The sequence below is a fragment of the Dunckerocampus dactyliophorus genome, chromosome 11, assembly GCF_027744805.1.
Source record: "Dunckerocampus dactyliophorus isolate RoL2022-P2 chromosome 11, RoL_Ddac_1.1, whole genome shotgun sequence".
Lineage (NCBI taxonomy): Eukaryota > Metazoa > Chordata > Actinopteri > Syngnathiformes > Syngnathidae > Dunckerocampus > Dunckerocampus dactyliophorus.
This window is the reverse complement of record NC_072829.1, coordinates 3,865,818-3,884,322: the sequence shown is the minus strand read 5'-3', so window position 1 is coordinate 3,884,322 and position 18,505 is coordinate 3,865,818. Positions and strand designations below refer to the sequence as shown.

Here is an 18,505-nt window from a genome sequence, read left to right as displayed (position 1 = left end):
TAGGCCGTCGGCCGAGACCTATGCAGTCCACTTCCCACAACCCACCTCCAGTCCAGATATCAAATCTCTCAACTGTATATTCAATACTTATTGTATTCCTTATCTCGCACTTTTCACGCTTCAATTTTGGCGCCTCGAGCATTCGACAGTCACTTCCGCCTCCTCCGTCACCGTCCGAGTCGATAATACTTGCCGGTTTATTTTCACAAATACTGTAATAGTATGTTGTTGATATTGTTACAGTATTTATATTGTTAGTTATTCATTGTTAGCAAACTCAGGCAATAAGTTATTTAAGAAGGTTTTGGGGACAAAAAGCCGAATATTCGGAGAGTTTCTGCTTTTGTTGAGTTATTTTGCCTTATTTACTATATTTTAGATATACAGTATATATTTTATATTTTACATTGTCTTATATTGTTGTCTCTGTATACTGTTAAATTGTTCACACACAAGTTTGTTGATAAACATTTTTTGTTTGCCTAAAATATGTCTTTTATTGTAATTATTAACAAACAATGAAAGGAAAAAACACAAAATGATTGAAAGCTTGAAAAATATAAAAGATCTGTACCAGTCTTGCATTATTTATTAGTATATATCGTTGTTCATACATTTGTTCATAAAAATATATATTTCTCATATAACAAATTAAAGACTAAAATCACAAAATCATTCCATGCTCCAAGTAAAAATGATCGGTATCAATATTGATCATAGTGGTCCTGTATTCACTTGATACTGGATTAATGTGCAGTATCGCCCACCCCTAGAGAGGGCGCCACAGGTCGCCTGCTGCTCCATTTTACGATCAACTTGACTTGGTTTTGCAATCTGGGACTTCAATGGTAAAGTGCCTTTTTTCCTGATGACGATATTAAAACGGTCGTTACGCTAAATCAAGCGGTTTTATAAAGATGAATGACATCTGACCTTTGATCAGGGTTTATTTTGATAAAGAAAAACACAGGTCATTTATTAGACATCATTACAAGACAGCGGATTAAAAAGTCCAAAACAATAAAAGCGTGTTCATATACATAAACATATTAGTGTCACTTGAAGATTGATGTGTTAGAACATGAAACATCTCATCATCATCCCCAACAATCAAATGAAATCAATCCCGGACTCAGCGATCAATACAAGATCAATAAAGACGTGTTAGTATTGGCTCTTTCACATTAACATACATTACTCCTGAAGAAAACAGGAAGTGTGGTTACGGACATCACCGTGGAGACGCAGCTGCCGGTGACATCAGCACAGGACTTGAAACATGAGGACACACGGAGGACAAAGGTCGCTCAGACAGAGTGCTGGCTGAGTTCGTGTTCAGAGGAGGCGGAGCTTGTCTGACGCTCCACTGCTCGCTGCGCCTTGCAGGCGGCCATCTTGGCCTGAATGTCCCTTTTTCTCTCAAAGTAGTCGACCAGCGGCGGCTCGGTCAGCATGGACGCCAGCACCTGCTCGAAGGTGATGGACCAATCGGCATCCAGCACGCTTCCCCGCCTCTGCCGCTCACCGCCGACCAGCACCATGTCGTCTGCGATGTCATCGCAAGGCAGCGAGCCGGAGCTCACCATCGAGTACGACGACACGGATGTGTCGTCTCGAGGCTCCTCCTCCCACGTGGGCGGAGCAGGCGACTCCAGGTGGACGTCGGCTAGTGCCTGGCACGCGTGGGACTCGCCCGACGCGTCACAAGGTGTTGTGGGCGGGGCCTGGCCACCGTCTGTCTTCTTGCTGCCATTGTTGTTATTGAACTTCTTGCCGACCTCGCCTATGCGCAGCAGCAGGCTGGCCACGGTGGCAATGGCGTGGTACAGCTGCTGCTCCTGAGGCTCCTCGCTGAACATGTTGTACAGGCTCTTACACAGCTCGATGAACTGCTCCTACACACACACACACACACACACACACACACAGTCACACTTCACCTCGTCATGGCGGATCAAGCTCTCTACCTGGTTCATCCTGGGTAGGTCTTTGATGGTCTCGTTCTTGGGCTCCTTCTCCTTGGCCCACATCCTCAGGTAGTACCTGTAGTCCTCTGCCAGCAGACACAGGTCAAAGGTAACTGGCGCCGTCAGCACTCAACATCTCAAAGTCTTTGACATTTACCTTTCTTCTCTTCACTAGGCCTGCCTCCTTCTGGATCCTTCTTGTCATCCTCACCTGCAGACCCAACATCACCATCATCACAGGCGTCACAGACCAGGTCATCACTTTCAGGACCAGAAGCAAAGTCACATTCACATGACATGATTGGCCACACCCACTAATGGACCTACTAGTCCAGGACCGTTATGGTCTTTTATGGAATGCTCCCATCAGTACACTTGATAAGTATACTGTGTACGCTGACTACTTAGTTCCTGTGTGCACGACTTTGACTTTGTCTCACATCCATTACTGTTGTTGCGCACTTTCCAGAAATGACGATCTTCTCTCCTTCTTAAAGGTGAATTGCAACAACTCGACAGAGCATTTTTTTTTTTAAAACCTCCCACAGGTACAGGATGCGCCTCAGCTGCCATTATTTCAAGTTAGCCCCTCCCCTTCTGCTACATAGCCAAGATGGCGACTATTGAGGGTGTTAAGTGTCCATCACGTCATTGAGTGCAACATCCAGTGTTCACACACTTATGAACTCAAAAGGCTTCAGTGTAAGTGCGGGAAGTGCGCCAGTCGAGACACAGGGTGTGTCTCACATGGAATACTTTTGTCAGTACACTTCAGTAAGTACATACTATGTACACTGCGTATGCACATTTTGACAGTGTAGTGCTGTCCCAAAATCAATTACTTACCAGAAATGACGCATCATTACCGGCCTCTTGTTCTCACTGTTTTTTTAACACTCGATTGGCCGCACTTCTCAGTCGTAACATACTTACGCACTCAAAAAGAACGAGTGTAAGCATGCAAGTGCACCAACTGGGACACAGCCATGGAGTTTGAGCCAACCTGATGTGATCGCTAGGCTATAATTACATTGACTTGCAGGGGGTGGAGCCAAAAGGGCAAGCTACTTGGAGGTTGGCGGGTAGAACAACAACAGGTGTTCTCAAAGCAAAAAAAAAAAAAAAAAAAGCATAAACCTGTTGTGACTTCGTGCTGGCCCAAAATGTCCACACTTGGCAGGAAGGAAGCTTCTGGACAAAAAGAGGATGGAAGATTGGAAGCAGAAACACACATGATGTGTGTATGTGACTAATGTGCGTGTGTGTACCTGGCGGTGGGTCATCTGTGAAGAATTGGGACGCTTCTAGAGCAGACTCCGCCTCCTCAGGACACAACGCTGCCACACAAGCAACCAATCAGAATCGTGTTCAATGACAATGACGTCAATGACTAACGAAGACAATGGGATCCAAATGAACACACACACACACGCACGCACGCACACAGACATGTGCAGGGGCGGAGTTACCAGGCGGAAGGTGGAGCTTGTAGAGTAGTTTGAGCTTCTCTGTCATGTCTCCATGATACATGCCGCCTGCAGACACACAACAACACAAGAAGTCCATTTGTTTGTTTGTTTGTTTGTGTTGTCTCGGCCAAACTCACTGAGCGCTGTGATAAATTCCTTGAAGTTGACCAGTCCGTCCTGGTTCTGGTCCAGGATCCTGAAGAGGCGGGCGGAGAGCATGGGGGTGTGGCCTCCACAGACCCAGGGGGCGAGAGCACTGAACAGCTGGCTGAACTGGAGCGGGTCGATACGGTACTGTTCCAGATAAGGCAGACTTGGGTCGTGACGCTCGGCCGCTGAGCTGCTGGAGCCCCAGTAACAGCTGGTCATGTGCTTGGACTGAAACAACCAGCAGGGGGGAGGGATCAGGTCGGCACCAGGTAGCTGTCAATCATGTGATTTGTGCTGGACGTTCCCACCTTAAAGAGACAGTACAGCTCCTCCAGCTCCTCAATGCTGAAGGCCGATTCGGTCATCATGGCTCTCACCTGCGAACAAACACACCTGTCAGCGCTCTGGCCTGCATTAGCACGGTACCGTTAGCCAGTGGCGTCACCCACCACGCTTCGCTTGGCTGTGTCCTCCAGTGACTGGATGACCTTTAACCTCTGTTTGAACCTCATCTGCTCAATGACATCAGAGCGAAGGCTGCCGAACTTCTGCTGATACAAGTGATGGAAAGCTCCAGTTAGAGCGACGACTGCCAACAACAGACTGGTGAGACGATACGGTGTCAGGAGTTAGACTGACTATATACAGTAGCCTTTGGCTACTTCTGGCATATTGACAGAAATGTTTATTAATATGCACTGTCCCTGTAAAAATATAATAAAAATAAAATAAGCCCCCAGGAGTTTCAGTATGTAGCTTCAGGAGTTACATTTGAGATTATACGCCTCCAAGAGTCAGGCCGATATTATACGGTTTCAGGAGTTAGACCAAAGACTACAGTATACGGTTTAAGAATGTAGATTGAGATTATATGCCTCCAGGAGTTAGACTGAGACTATATGCCTACAAGAGTTAAACTGGGACTAATAGACTAACAAGTCCAAGAGTTTGACCAAAACTATACAGTTTCAAGAGTTTGACCGGGACTATACAGTTCCAGGGATTAGACAGAGATTATAAACCTCCAGGAGTTAGACCGAGACTATACGGGTCCAGGGATTAGACCGGGACTATACAGTTCCAGGGGTGAAACCGGGATTATACGCTGGGAGGGATAAAACAGAGATTGTGAACCTCCAGGAGTAAGACCGAGGCGATGCGGTTTCGGGAGTTCGACCGGGACGATACGATTGCAAGGTTAGACTGAGACTCCAGGGGTTAAACTGAGATGGACCGGGACTATCCGCCTCCAAGAGCTAGACTGGGAACTTCAGAGTTAATCAGAGACTTTTCGCCTCCAGGAGTTAGACTGAGACTATAGGCCTCCTGGGGTTACTGTAGAGTGAAACTATACGGTTTCAGGAGGTAGACTCTACATATCTATATATCATCCATTTATCTATCCAGCTACATATCTATCAATCATCCTCTGACCTCGTACGATGACTTGATGAGGTCAAAGATGTCGATCTCAGGTGGTGGTTCGTCTCCACTAGTGAGCAGTGCGTGCAGATGAGGGACAGGTGAAGCTCCGATCTGCTTATTCACCACATTATCCAGGTACCTACACACACACACACACACACACACACACATACAGACTCATGGCCATTGTAAGAAGTGGGCGGAGCTAAAATGAGGACACACAAGGACACGCACCTGCCCAAAATGGTCATGGCTTCACCCTCGTCATTGCAGGACAACAAGGCGTCCATGTTGTCATGCAGCACTGCCAGAGCCACCTGCAGGTAGGTGCAGGTGTGTGTATACTAACACAAAACAAGCAGTAACCAGACAGTAAGGACGGGGGGGTGGTGTACCTGAAAAATGACCTTGATGCCCTCGTAGAAGAAGCAGTCCACGAGCAGCACGGCACTATCGAAGGGCATCACAGACAGGAAGAGGGTGAGGAACCAGGACAGGCTAATGGTGGAGATGACCCCCAGATCCTGCATGTGGTCATGCAACAGGGGGAGGAAGGCCCGGGTCAGGTCTTCAAACACGCCCTGATCCACCAGAGCGCCTGGAAACAGAAACTATGTCTGTCAGCAACAGCGCCCCCTGGATACCCCACATTGACAATCCATGGGAAACCTTCCATATAAGGAACATCTACTTGGTACAAAGATGCTGTGTGCAACTGACCTACTACCCTGGTGTTGTAGTAGTCGGGCAGCATGCGCTCACAGAGCGCCACCAGCAGCCAGAAAGCTTCTTCCTCGGTACAGTAGAGGAGCAGCACGGATGTGACGATGTTCATTGCCTGCAGGGGGCAGAGTCCGTCACGCCTCCAGATCATCAAACCACTCGCTTCAGTGACAATTCAAGGCTTCTGACCTGGCAATACCCAATCCCTGGGTTCCTGTGGGCGTAGGCGGTGAGTACGCGTCGCAGCGCAGCGATGCCTGTCTCGTTCTGGAAGGCTCTGTGCTCCGGCATGGAGCGGTGAAGGTCGCGCTCAATTTCCTCCGTCGCCAAGGAACAAAGACCCATCGCCTGCTCCACCAGTTCTCCATAGTAACCGGCGTGCGTCGCCATCTGGTTCTGCGCTCCTGTGGAGGCAAGCCGAAGCAATGATGCAAGACAGAGCAGCACCGACATGGACAATGGAGGAAGAGGAGGTACCTGAGAAGAGCAACCACAGTTCTCCTCTCAGGCGCTCCGGAATCCCACTGAGGACCAGATCTCTGGTTCTAGAGGTTCTGTACATGCAGACGCCACGGCCAAACTCAGAGAAGTGGATGTTCCACGCCTCCTCCTTCATCTTCTCCTTCATCTGCAAGAGAGGACACCATGCGTTCCGAGAAAGCCTTTGAGGAACATTTCATAGGAAGCTCTTCAAGCAGAAGTGTAAAGACTCACAGCTTTGGGTCCCAGGTCTTCTGGGGCATCTTTCTGGTAGAGCTGCAGCAGACCTTGTCTGGCTGTGGGGACATCTGGATGGTAGTGGCGCCCCCTGTGGACAGACTGAGACACTACAGAAGAGGAGGGTGCCTGATGACACAAAACGAGAACATTAAGATCTCAATACATGCTGACCTACACAAGCTGTATGGCACAATGAAAGACGCACCATGTGACCTAAGGCCGAAATTGGACTCGTGTCACCCCACGAACTGTCTGGGGTCCTCTGCAGGAAATCGGAAATGCGCTGGACGAGGAAGTCTCGGTCTTTGAGGTTGGCAAACAGGAAGTTCACCTTGTTCTTGGTGCTGATGGAGACGGGACATGGAAGAACACTGCTGCTGTCAGCCTTCTCCACAATGGACACCTGGACACCAAAGGATCATGGGAAGAATGCAACGTGGTGCTCATTCCAACAGTCCAGCGTTGTTTGGTGGCACCTCTCTGAGGGGGATGATCAGCTGGCAGAGGTCTTCTTCTCGGCTGTTGAAGCAGATGTAATTGTTGGAGATGAACAGTTGGCCCACCACGTGCATTTTGGCAAAAGGCGTCCATAGCGTGCAGTCAGTGTGTCCGTCCAGACGCTCGTCCTGCGTCAGCCTGAAGGTGCTCCGGTAGCGCTCGTTCTTTGCCCGTGCATCCAAATCCCTGAAACGGGGGAAGACAAAGGCAAAAGGTCAACACCATCCACAGCTAAAAGATCTCCTAAAGGGAGCCAGACCTCTTGAGCACGGAGACATTCTTGAGAGTCTTGCACGGTTTGGGCAGCGATCGGTCGGCGGCAAACGCCTCGTTGTCAAGCAGCTGGCGCATAGCGATGTTGGCGAGCTGCTCCATCAGCTTGAAGGTGTCATTGATGTTCAGGAACATGGAGAAGAAATGCTCTGTGTCACGAGTGCTGACACGAACGCTCTCCGGGAATAACAGTGTGGCGTTCTTGTCTAGCTGGGTCACTTCAGTCCACTGAACCACCAGCGTCACTGAGAGACAGAGAAAGGGGATGGCTACAGCTGCCTGCAGAAGGATGCTACAAACAAAGATGAAGGATCTTCCAGACAAAGAGAGGCCTGTGATTGGCATACCTTCCTTGCCCAGCAGGAAGGAGTAGAAGCACAGGTGGTTGACGGACAGGTAGAGCCAACCCTGCCGTGGCACTCGACCCTTCCAGTAGCTACACGAGTAATAATTCACCAGCTTCTCCTCTTCGGGCATCCCGAACAGCTTCCTCATCTTGAGCTCGGCTTCTTGAAACTTCCCACAATCCTCCTCTGGTTCCTCATTCTGCTTCAGTCGGTTCTCCTCCGCAATGATGCCCTGCAGGAAGTGACGTCGCTCAGTGACAGGAAGAGAGAAGCCGACCGCCCAGGACAAAGAGGAAGTGACATACGCAAATCTTCCCTTTGACAAAGGTGGTGACGTCTTGATCGTTGTCAAAGATGGAGATGGTCTGCAGCAGGTTGGACTCCAGCCAGTCCCAGTGCTCCGTGATCTCTCTCCGCGATGAACCTGACAGACGCAGCCGAGGGTCACTTATGCTCAGGCAAACGTGCAGCAATGTATGTACAGAATACAGAAATGATCTAAGAGCAAAATAACACAAACACCATAAAACACATGCAAATTGCAAATTAAAGAAACTGCAATCACACAATAACAAATCATCTTTAAAGGCATGATGCCCAGAAGATTGCTGGTGGAAAGATAAGGTTCATTTTTATTTGTGAAACATTAATCGAACAACCGACTTCCGTAGCTAATGTTAGAATAGCGTAGGTCTGCCCGCCCTGATTGCCTGGCAAATTTGCGTTTTGTTCAGTGAACTTCCAGCATTTCTCTCATGCAGTTGCTTTTGGGGATTGTGTGTGTCTTTGGCATTTGCAACATTTCTTTTGCATGTGTTTTCGCTGCATGGATGTGATGGCAGCATTTTTAATTTGTCTATGTTTTATGGCCTTGGGGCAGACCTAGAACATGCTGAAGGGATTATGTTTCACAGCTGGCCTGGGAACGTCTTGATGTCCTCCTGGTGGAACTGGAAGAGGTGGCCGCAGACCGGGAAGTGTGGACTTCCCTACTGAGACTGCTGCCCCTCCGGATAAGCGGAAGAAGATGGATGGATTGATGTATTTTATGGTGTCTGCATGTTTTCGCTTTTGGATCATTTTTGTGTTTCGAGCGTTTGGACATTGCAGTGCGTTTGTGCCTGTCGCTGTGGACTGGACTGGAAAGTCCGAGACTCACCACAGGCGATGTTCCAGTAGACCTGAGAGTCTGCGGTCTGCAGCAGAATCCTGTAAGGAGCCACCCTGGCGCTCGAGTCCAGAACCACATCCAGAGTCCCCACCAGGAGACCTGCACGGAAACACACTCACCACTTGACTTCATTTCAGACTCGGCTGCTCAACCAATTTGAGGAAAATCTTCATCTGAACATTACTAGCTCTGTTCGAAAGTTAAAAGTACTGGTACTGAACACTGACTCAATCATTCGACAAGGAACGAAGAACTTGCTGCAGTGTGATTCTAGACATGACAAGAATTTTGGTGGACGACGGACGTGGAGAGGACTCACCGGACAGCCCTCCTCCACGGCCGTGTCCTCGCCTCCTCTGCAGGATAAAGAACGGGTTGGCCCGCTCGGACACCCACAGGGCCCCGGCCAGCAGAACCTCCTCCGGATGGATCCACATTTGAACCCGCTCCAAGTCGCCCTGGGCCGGCTAAAGAAGCGGGTTTTATAAAGGTGCTGCTTGTGACGGACGGCGGGCCGATTTTGTTGTTTATTTTTTTCACTCAGTCTGCTGACTGTGCATCACTTCCGGGTATGACGCACGTACGGGACGCGCAGTCGACGTATGTACGTCATCACAGGCGTTTGGTCTTAAATCGCCAAATAACATGAATTTGTTCAGCGCTTATCAAAATATCTTAAAAAAAAAAAACGTGTCGTAAAATATAATTATGAATAATTTGATCACTGTCAATAAATAAATGTAAGAGTATCAGAGCAGAAAAGGACACATATACTTCATAGGTGTGGAACTCTTGTTAGTAATGTATCATTTTACGTTTATTACGTTGTCATTTTTAACGAGATGGAAAGAAGAAAGAGTTGGCGGGTCCTCTTAAATGACGAAACACCTGGGAGGCTTCAGTGTTGTCATGGAAACCTAACATCATGAAATATCATACCAACGCCCAAAGAGGGTATGAGGAACTTTAAAGACACTTTAATATGATAAAGAGACACAGTGATCGATGACACCATCAGACCAGAGACACAACACACACATAATAGAGATTATATTGGTCATATAGATTGTATAATGTCCTTTACATGAGCTGACACGTTAAAGGAGCAGTCCATCACATGTATAAAAAAAGCCTCTATTGGATGGATGGGAAGGAATTTAGAAGCTTGGATTGTTTAGTTCCACTCTAAAAGGGTTTCTTATGGGTCTACACCAAAGTAGACGAAAAAAACACTGAATGTGCAAACTTTGCAAGGTTTTTTTTCCCAAAATGCACTTAGCTCATTAGCGGCTTTACTAATTAGCACAATTCTTGGTGTCTTTAACGGGAGTTAGTGTTTCCCTTCATTGACAGCAACGCTAAGATACTTTTTAATGTGGTTTCCTGTCACTGTGCTATGCTAAGATAAGATGAGATAACAGTAAGATGTGCTCGCAGTTATTGTGCTAAAATGTGAGCGAAGTCGTCCAACGTTTCATGAGGTTTGGATGCCACACGCAGGTCAAAAAGGAAACTGCAGGTGTTACCATAGCAACAAACCACAAGCCAGCGGCGGAGGTGAGGGACTGTTCCTTTAAATATTTGCTCCAAAGTCTCTAAGGAAGTGTCAGGGTCCCGGTCTCCCTCTGGTTCTGGTCTCAAGATCTGAAGGAACCTCATGACAACCAACCGCATACTGATTGAGGTTCTTTGGTTCTGCATCCAGCTGCAATCGCATTAGTTCCACTTCAGGTCCTCAGGGAGCTCTTCCAAGAACGTTTAGGCACTCTAGAGTTTGTTTTTTGGGAACATATCTCTTTTTTTTTCCAGGAAGCGTTGGAAGAACCATTTATGGATCCAAGAAGTCTTCTCAAGAGCCCTTTTAGTACCCGCTAAAAAGTCCAGGGAACCATTGCAAGAGACCATTTTGGAATTTGGTTTTCCTAAAAGGTGTGAAACCTCTCTCTGACCTTCAGGACCACCACCAGGAGCCGAGAACCTCGCAAGGGACTCCTGGAGAGTCTTCGCCTCTTCTGGGAATGAACGTAAAAAGTCTAGTGAGACCAGACCCAGAGTTTATAAACACTCACTCCCTTCTGGAATATTGGCTTTACACCAGTCACATGGTGTGTGTGTGTGTGTGTGTGTGTGTGTGTGTGTGTGTGTGTGTGTGTGTGTGTGTGTGTGTGTGAGAGAGCAAGAGCGCGAGAGAGACATGGGGGTGGTGTTGCTATGGCGACGACCTTCATGACTTGTCATCATAGAGGTCGAGCGAGGCTTGGAGGTCTGCAAGCTCCACGTCACAGATGACGCTGCGAGGAGACGTGGAGTTGAAAAAGTGACCGCCTGTGAAACAAACATCATCTCGTTAAACACACTCGCGCACACACGCGCACACCACCCCCACACACACACGCACACTGCCGCTTCTTCTTACTTGTCACGGCAATGGCGATATCAGCGGGGGTCCTGGGCGGGGCCTCGGGGTGGGGCGGGCTCAGCGGCTCCACGCTGATCGCAGGCTGGCGCCTGTCGTTCAGCGGTGCCCTCTGGCTGCCGGAGGCCTGCGCGACACCCAGCCGCTCCACGTCCAACACCACGCTGTCCACGCAGGCCACGCTGGTCTGTGGACAGCAAAAACACGAGCTCGGCGGGGGTTCTGGTACCAGCTGTGGGGGTGGGACTCACCGTGATGCCGAGCGCTTTCAGGATGTTCAGCTTACACATGGGACACGTGCAGTGCTCGTTGAGCCACGGGTCCACGCACACCTTGTGGAAGACGTGCCTGTGGACGTTACAGGTGAGCGCCTCATGACATGACCACAGCACCGCATGACCACCACCAGTGTCAGGTACTTACTTGCAAGGAAGGATGCGCACCACGTCGTTCAGCTGGTACGCTTCGATGCACACGGCACAGTGGTTGAAGTCAGGGTCCGTTTCCTAACACGTGCAAAGAGGGAGGAGGACAGGTGATGTCACAGATGGCGTTAGTCATGTCATCATCTTTACCTTATCTCCTTTCTTCACCGTCCTTGTGCTCAACTTCCCCATGGCCTTCTTGGCTGCATCACCGAGACGACGCTGAGACGAGACCAAGAGGACACGTGTTAGTAAGCGTGCAGTGTTTCCCACAGGAGACAGTTAGACGCCATCATTGTGTAGTATGCATAATTCGCCATGTGCGTGCCATTTTGTGTACAAAATGTGAGCTTATGACATGTAAAGCAAAACAAATACAGCAGAACCCGCTGCTCGTTGAGAGCGATACTCGCCAAGAGTTGCTGGATTTGTGACCAAGTTGACCAACACTGATCATCAACATCAACATCTTCTTACTCTCAGCAGACCAGGTGCGCATGAGGTGTGCTAAGAAGCAGAGTAACGATGCCCTTCACAGACAGTCCCATTATAATGTGTTAATGAACAGGTAATGTCAAATTTATTTGTGGCGGGCCTTCACTAAAAAATAAATTTATGGGGAATAACTGCACTCATGTGCGCGCACACGCGCACACACTCACAAAGATGGTAACATACAGGAATGTATGTTATGTTAAAGAGTGTAAACAAACATGTATCTGGTGAATTATCATGCTAACGTGCTAGCAAACCTGGCTGCGGTCGCGTGCGCTGCTGTAGCGGATCTTCTGGATGAAGTAGAAGATGAGCCAGGCCGAGGAGATGATCATGAGGACGATGAAGGAGATGGAGACGAAGACCAGCGAGCCTCGGTTGATGTTCTTGGTGGGACTGCGCTGACCCACCAGCACGGTGACCATCACAGTCAGGTTCCGCTCCAGGTTGGCCAGGATCTCCTTGCCGTAGCCTTCCGTTATCATCACCGCCACTGTGTCGCCCGTTCCTGCATACAGCGGCGCACGCTCAGGTCATGTTGCTACACAACAACACGGGGAAGGAACTTTCCAAACCTTCGTGGCCCATCTTGACCGTCTTGTCGGTAGAGTTGTTATAGATGAGCACGGCGGTGGCATTGAAGGCGGCGGCCTTCAGGATCTTCTCCTTGAAGGTGCAGTTCCCTCTCTGCAGCAGTGCCACCCACTGGACGCCCCGGGGAGGGGCCAGGAAGCGGGTGTGGGGGTTGCAGCCCTGCCTGTCCACAACTGAGGACACACACAGAGGGTTACTTAGCAACAGCACACAGGCAGCAAGTGTTTTGTGTTTCAGCTACAAGGTCAAAGGTTGTGTAGTCAATGTCGGACGGACTGGCGAGCATCTTCGTTGCCGGTCTGGGAATGCCGCATGTTTCAGCTGCAGTGTCCTTGGAAAGTAGGAGTGTAATCTGACACCTGAGAGACAGCATGACCTTGAGCGCCTGAACGCATTGCGATGCTCTGCAGACATGCTGCATTCAGTGTGTGTGGACATGTCCCGGGGGAGACAGACAAGAGGAGGGAACCTTCCAGAACAACCACATCACTTTACCTCCGTGATGCGGTGCAGGTCCCACGACCACGCCCCTGGCGTCCACTTTGGGAGAGTTCTGTCCGTACGTGACGTCTTCGCTGCTCATCATGTGGATGGTGTGTCCTCTGGCGTCCTGCACTGTGGCGTTGACCGTGGCGCTGACGTATTCCTCTGGCGCCATGCTTCTGTCCGAGCGAGCCGCCGTCACCGAGGTGGTCTGTACCAGGACCAGGACCAGGACTGAGGGGACATGCAGCCCGGTCCAGCTGAGGGACGTCATGGTGTCCTCATCCAAACTGTGAGCACGCAAAAAGAACGTTTTTAGAGTGGACAGATGGTGTCCACTGCATCAACACACCAAATAACAGCTGGTGCACAGAAGAAGCATCAGGACGAGACGCTCGTCTTCTTCCTGATGACTGTGTCCTTGAGCAAGGCACACACACACACACACACACACACACACACAAAACACCATCAAACATTGAACAGATCGTCCACTGAAAACACCTCTATGGTTACTCAGTTCTACATGTCCTCACGTGTCGCTGTCTATCTACGCCGTGTCTGTGTTTAGCTTGTCCCCGCCAGTGAGGACACAAACAAGCAGCATCACCATCATCATCAGGCCTGCCGACCACCGTCGTGTCGCGTCTGACTTTCTATTCAGAACTCCATTGACCAGCCGCTCATTTTAAGAGGCGTCATGATGTTTGTCTTACCGTGTGCACGCGGACAGACGGGCCGCCTTCCGAACGTTAGGAGCCGCGGTCGCCGCTGATGTTCCGGGGAACGTCGGGAGGGCTTCCGCAATTTTCGGTTGGGAGTTTTAAACCGTGTTTTGTTTTCGCTAATGTGCGAACGGTGCAGAAGCTCGGGCCGTCCGGCTCAGTAACGCATTGCGCATGCGCGCAGCCTCTGCTCCGGGACACAACAGGGTGAGCTAGCCGAGATGTTTTATCAACTACCGCGAGAACATTCAGGAGTCTCATACTGCATCTCTTTATCCTATGTATCAGTAAATATGGTGAATAAACACGAATGAGGATAAGCGGCATAGAAGATGGATGGATAGATATGCTGCTGACTAAACAGAAATGGAGACTCGTGAAGATAAAAACTAATAAGATGACAAAGTACTACAGCACAGAATGAAGAATTAGAAAATATGAAGAAAAACTAATGACTTTAAACACTTGTGACGTTGCTTGTGTTGCCATGACAACATCGGTGGTTGCAAGGTGACAGGAAGTGGTCTCATCAGCAGCTGACATCTACATACAAACAGGAAATGAGTGGAATAATTTCCACATGTTCGTCACATAAATAACCCACAATGCACTGCAACGCACAGATGACTCTCTGCTGACGAGTCCAGCCATACACATCTGGACCTCATCAGCAAACTACTCGAGTCCCGACAAGTCGTCTTCGTCTGGTTTCGACCTGCTGCACCACCTGATAGAAGAAGAACAAGAAGAAGAAGGAGGAGGAGGTCCAGCTCTTCTGCTGCTGAATGTGTTCAAGTGAAAGACTATTTGGGGGACCTAGAGAAGAAGAAGACTAGTTGGTGCTGACGAAACAAGATGAAATTGTTCTGTACTCTGGTCTTCATTGTGCTGCTGTCTGTCTTCAGCCTGGCGTCGTCTCCTCGTCCCACTGAGGAATGTTCTGGCATGTCCATGCGTGAGTTCCCGTTTCTCACAAGACTGTTAGTCAGTAGATTTAAATAAAGCTCACATCAAGGGAGGACACGTGTTCTGGTCTTTGCAGGTCTAAAGGCTGACACATGCAATGGTCTCTGCAGGTCTACAGACGTAAACATGTTCTTGTCTGTGCATGGCTACAGACTGACACGTTTTGGTTTTCGCAGGTCTGAAGACTGACACATGTAGTGGTCTCTGCAAGCGTAGGCAGTGACGCATATTCTGGTCTCTGCAGGTCTAAAGACGGACACATTTTAGTCTCTTCAGGTCTAAAGAGGAACACATGTCCTGGTCTGTGCAAGTCTAGACAATGACACATTCTGGTCTGTGCAGGTCTAGGCAATGACACGTGTTGTGGTCTCGGCAATGCCACATTTTTGGTCTTTGACCCTGTAGTCAATGACAGAAGTTTTGGTCTCCCTTGGTCTTACGACTAATACGTGTGTTGGTTTTCGCAGGTCTGAAGACTGACACAAAGTAGTCTTGCGGGTCTCAAGACCGACACATGTCCTGGTCTGTGCAGGTCTAGGCAACAACACATTTTTTGGTCTCTCTCTGTCTTGTCCATGACAGATGTTTTGGTCTCTCCGGGTCTGAAGACTGACGCACGTCTTGGTTTTCGCAGGTCTGAAGACTGACACGTGTAGTGGTCTCTGCAAGTGTAGGCAGTGACGCATATTCTGGTCTCTGCAGGTCTAAAGACGGACACATTTTAGTCTCTTCAGGTCCAAAGACTAACACATGTTCTGGTCTGTGCAAGTCTAGACAATGACACATGTTCTGGTCTGTGCAGGTCTAGGCAATGACACGTGTTGTGGTCTCGGCAATGCCACATTTTTGGTCTTTGACCCTGTAGTCCACATGTGTCAAACTCGTGCCCTGGAGGGCCGAGACACTGCAGGTTTTCTCTCCAACCAGTTTCTTCAGCAGGTGATTTAATTGATGAGCTCCTTCCCTGAAATTGAAGGTGTTAATCATTAAAATCACCTGCTTTAGTGACTGGCTGGAAAGAAAACCTGCAGTGTCTCGGCCCTCCATGGCACGAGTTTGACACCCCTGCTCTAGTCAATGACAGATGTTTTGGTCTCCCTGGGTCTAAAGACTGATACGTGTGTTGGTTTTCTCAGGTCTGAAGACTGACACAAAGTGGTCTTGCAGGTCTCAAGACCAACACATATTCTGGTCTCTGCAGGTCTAAAGACTAAAACATGTCTTGGTCTGTGCAGGTTTAGTCACTGACAAATGTTCTGGTCTGTGCAGGTCTAGGCAATGACCTGTTGTGATCTTGGCAATGCCACATTTTTTGGTCTCTGTCAGTCTAGTCAATGACAGATGTTTTGGGCTCTCCGGGTGTAAAGACTGACACGTGATTTGTTCTCTGCAGGTCTTCGGGCCTTCCGGCTAAAAGTGTTGTGCAACGTGACAACTCTAAAGGAGAAACAGCTGAAGGATATCCAGGCACCGACCACCATCTTGTACTTGCCAGTTCTGTACCTGGTGGCCTTGGTGGTGGGCCTTCCGTCCAACCTGCTGGCTCTTTGGATCCTGATGTTCAGAACCAAGCGGCTTCCTTCCACCACGCTGCTCACCAACCTGACAGCCATTGACTGCCTGCTGCTGCTGGCACTGCCCTTCCGGATCATGTACCACTACCGCGGGAACCACTGGGAGCTGGGTGAGCCATTTTGCCGTGTCATCATGGCGATGTTTTACGGGAATATGTACGGGTCGGTTTTGTGTCTGGCGCTTGTGGCTCTGGACCGCTACATCGCTTTGGTTCACCCGTATGGCGCCAAGAGTCTGCGTAGTCGGCGGACGGCGGCGTACATGACGGCGGCCGTGTGGGTGGTGATGCTGGCGGCCATGTTGCCACTGCTGACATCACAACAGACATACACAGTGGACCAGCTATACATCACCACCTGCCACGACGTTCTGCCCCAGGACGAGCAGGAGAACTTCTTCCTGCCATACTTCAGCACTTTGTTCACCCTCTGCTTCCTGCTGCCCTTCCTTGTCATCCTCTTCTGCCATTGCAGTATCCTGCGCACCCTGCTGGCCGAGGGCAAGCGCTACGCCCACGCCATCTGGGTGACGTTGCTGGTGCTGCTGGTCTTCATCGTCTGTCTGCTGCCTAGCAATGTCCTGCTCCTACTCACCTACACCGACAGCTCGCTGGATGGGGACGGCGGGGACCTCTACATGCCTTACATGCTTAGCTTAGCTGTTAGCACCTTCAGCAGCTGCATCAATCCCTTCATCTTCTACTACGTGTCAGCTGACTTCAGGGACAAGGCCAAGAGTGCTCTTTGTTGCCGTGGTAACTCTCGCCCACCAACCGATCTGGAGAACAAAGTGTCATGCTCCTTGTCGTCATCGAGCCCAAGATCAAAAGTCACACTGCTGTCCATCTCCAGCCTGCATTCAGCGCAACACACCCACAAACGAGGTGTAGGATCGCATGTGACTAGGAGCACAACCGCACAAGATGGCATCCCCCAGGGATACGTCCTCTCCCCACATGAATGTTGACGCTGCAGCCCAAAGCGGACCGCAACACGATCAAAACCGACTGAAATGATGGATGAGGGACAAAACAACAAGACCTGCAGAGGTCTTCCCAGCAGAGGTCTCAGCAGCTGCTGGTCCAGTTCTACGCAGTCCAGTGTGGTTCTGTGCAGCCACAGGAGATGACACAAGCATGGAAGATTTTTACTCGGCCACAAACCGCCTGGACAGACAGAACCTCCACCAGCTCTGCCAGACAATACAGAACATGAGGGGAAAAGACACTGTGCTCCAAATGATATTTTTCTGTGATTTTTCTAAATAGTCAACATAAATTACAGTCGTCATACTTTTCAAGTCATCAACCTTTAGAGTACAATTTGAATGTTATTGAACAAACCTCCCAATGATAACAGTATTTTTTTCCTAAATAAAAACTTAAAATGCACTGTTCCACGTTATTATGCACAACAGAGTTTCAAAGCATTTCACTGGTTAAGAACCGAAAATGCCATTTGTTGAATTTGCAGCACAAGGAGGTCATATTTACTGAAAGCAAAAGCAATTTGAATCAGTAACGTCAGTAACAGGCCAAGTTGCAAGTCAACATAAAATGCCTTCTTTGATATACCCTTCACAATTCTTGCATTGAACTTGTGAGTTTTTGGAGCGTTTCTGCTTGAATTTCTTTGAAGATGTCAGAATAGCGTCCCACAGCTGCTGTTTTGTTGTGATCTGCCTCCCACCCTCAGACTTTTTGCTTGACGATGCTCCATAGGTTCTCAATTGGGTTGAGGTCCGGGGGCAAAAGGGGGCCAAACCATGAGTTTCTCTCCTTTTATGTCCTTAACAGCCAATGACAGAGAGGTAGGTATTCTTTGCATCATGAGATGGTGCATTGTCATGCATGCAGGTCATTTTGCTACAGAGGGTACGGTTGGCTCTTCATATTGTAACATGGAAGAAAGTGGTCAGTCAGAAACTCTACGTACTTTGCTGAGGTCACACACGGCTGACCACACGGCCAAAAGCCCGGACTGTCGACCGCATGTTCAGCGCAGCGCTTAAGGCAGAGGGACTGAGGTTTACCACTGTACACTTGCACAGCCTCACAGGCTGGCATCCGTTACAAATGCAGTCG

The 18,505-nt window shown here is 49.2% G+C and overlaps 3 protein-coding genes across 5 annotated transcripts; 1 reads left to right on the top strand and 2 right to left on the bottom strand.

Moving 5' to 3' along the window:
• Window positions 1-929: 929 nt before the first annotated feature.
• LOC129190069 (TBC1 domain family member 9B) lies at window positions 930-9,334 on the bottom strand. Of its 3 annotated transcripts, none has more exons than XM_054792415.1 (23): window positions 9,063-9,334; window positions 8,732-8,842; window positions 7,878-7,996; window positions 7,573-7,804; window positions 7,212-7,470; window positions 6,931-7,138; window positions 6,660-6,857; window positions 6,449-6,580; window positions 6,212-6,362; window positions 5,924-6,138; window positions 5,732-5,849; window positions 5,407-5,609; window positions 5,246-5,328; window positions 5,021-5,150; window positions 4,036-4,137; window positions 3,895-3,963; window positions 3,574-3,814; window positions 3,437-3,502; window positions 3,236-3,304; window positions 3,105-3,158; window positions 2,125-2,178; window positions 1,968-2,053; window positions 930-1,895 (listed from the first exon to the last, which is right to left on the bottom strand). In XM_054792415.1, exons 1-23 carry the CDS (start codon window positions 9,178-9,180, stop codon window positions 1,308-1,310), a joined length of 3,606 nt encoding a protein of 1,201 aa, XP_054648390.1. In that variant the 5' UTR covers window positions 9,181-9,334; the 3' UTR covers window positions 930-1,307. The 3 variants fall into 3 exon arrangements, with proteins under 3 accessions (XP_054648390.1, XP_054648392.1, XP_054648391.1); XM_054792417.1 differs by having other exon boundaries at window positions 3,105-3,155; XM_054792416.1 differs by having other exon boundaries at window positions 4,036-4,134; window positions 9,063-9,333.
• Window positions 9,335-9,778: 444 nt separating this feature from the next.
• Window positions 9,779-14,134, bottom strand: rnf130 (ring finger protein 130). The gene is made up of 9 exons (XM_054792419.1): window positions 13,873-14,134; window positions 13,169-13,446; window positions 12,655-12,846; window positions 12,337-12,587; window positions 11,735-11,806; window positions 11,583-11,665; window positions 11,411-11,507; window positions 11,160-11,346; window positions 9,779-11,068 (listed from the first exon to the last, which is right to left on the bottom strand). The coding sequence occupies exons 2-9, from the start codon at window positions 13,428-13,430 to the stop codon at window positions 10,968-10,970; spliced, it is 1,245 nt and encodes a 414-aa protein (XP_054648394.1). The 5' UTR covers window positions 13,431-13,446; window positions 13,873-14,134; the 3' UTR covers window positions 9,779-10,967.
• On the top strand, window positions 13,752-17,794 carry LOC129190070 (proteinase-activated receptor 4-like). Its single transcript, XM_054792418.1, has 2 exons — window positions 13,752-14,836; window positions 16,241-17,794. Exons 1-2 carry the CDS (start codon window positions 14,737-14,739, stop codon window positions 17,386-17,388), a joined length of 1,248 nt encoding a protein of 415 aa, XP_054648393.1. The 5' UTR covers window positions 13,752-14,736; the 3' UTR covers window positions 17,389-17,794.
• The last annotated feature ends 711 nt before the right edge of the window (window positions 17,795-18,505 follow it).

What these genes read in the sequence shown, in the direction of transcription:
- rnf130 (XM_054792419.1), bottom strand. Translation starts at nt 13,430, where the DNA reads ATGACGTCCCTCAGCTGGACCGGGCTGCATGTCCCCTCAGTCCTGGTC. An exon ending in ACCTGCACCGCATCACGGAG is followed by an intron (nt 12,847 to 13,168) that starts GTAAAGTGATGT and finishes GTGTGTCCTCAG; the next exon opens with TTGTGGACAGGCAGGGCTGC. An exon ending in GCGCACGCGACCGCAGCCAG is followed by an intron (nt 11,807 to 12,336) that starts GTTTGCTAGCAC and finishes GTCTCGTCTCAG; the next exon opens with CGTCGTCTCGGTGATGCAGC.
- LOC129190069 (XM_054792415.1), bottom strand. Translation starts at nt 9,180, where the DNA reads ATGTGGATCCATCCGGAGGAGGTTCTGCTGGCCGGGGCCCTGTGGGTG. An exon ending in TTTCGGCCTTAGGTCACATG is followed by an intron (nt 6,581 to 6,659) that starts GTGCGTCTTTCA and finishes TTGTGTCATCAG; the next exon opens with GCACCCTCCTCTTCTGTAGT. An exon ending in CAAGCTCCACCTTCCGCCTG is followed by an intron (nt 3,305 to 3,436) that starts GTAACTCCGCCC and finishes CTTGTGTGGCAG; the next exon opens with CGTTGTGTCCTGAGGAGGCG.
- LOC129190070 (XM_054792418.1), top strand. Translation starts at nt 14,737, where the DNA reads ATGAAATTGTTCTGTACTCTGGTCTTCATTGTGCTGCTGTCTGTCTTC. An exon ending in ATGTTCTGGCATGTCCATGC is followed by an intron (nt 14,837 to 16,240) that starts GTGAGTTCCCGT and finishes TGTTCTCTGCAG; the next exon opens with GTCTTCGGGCCTTCCGGCTA.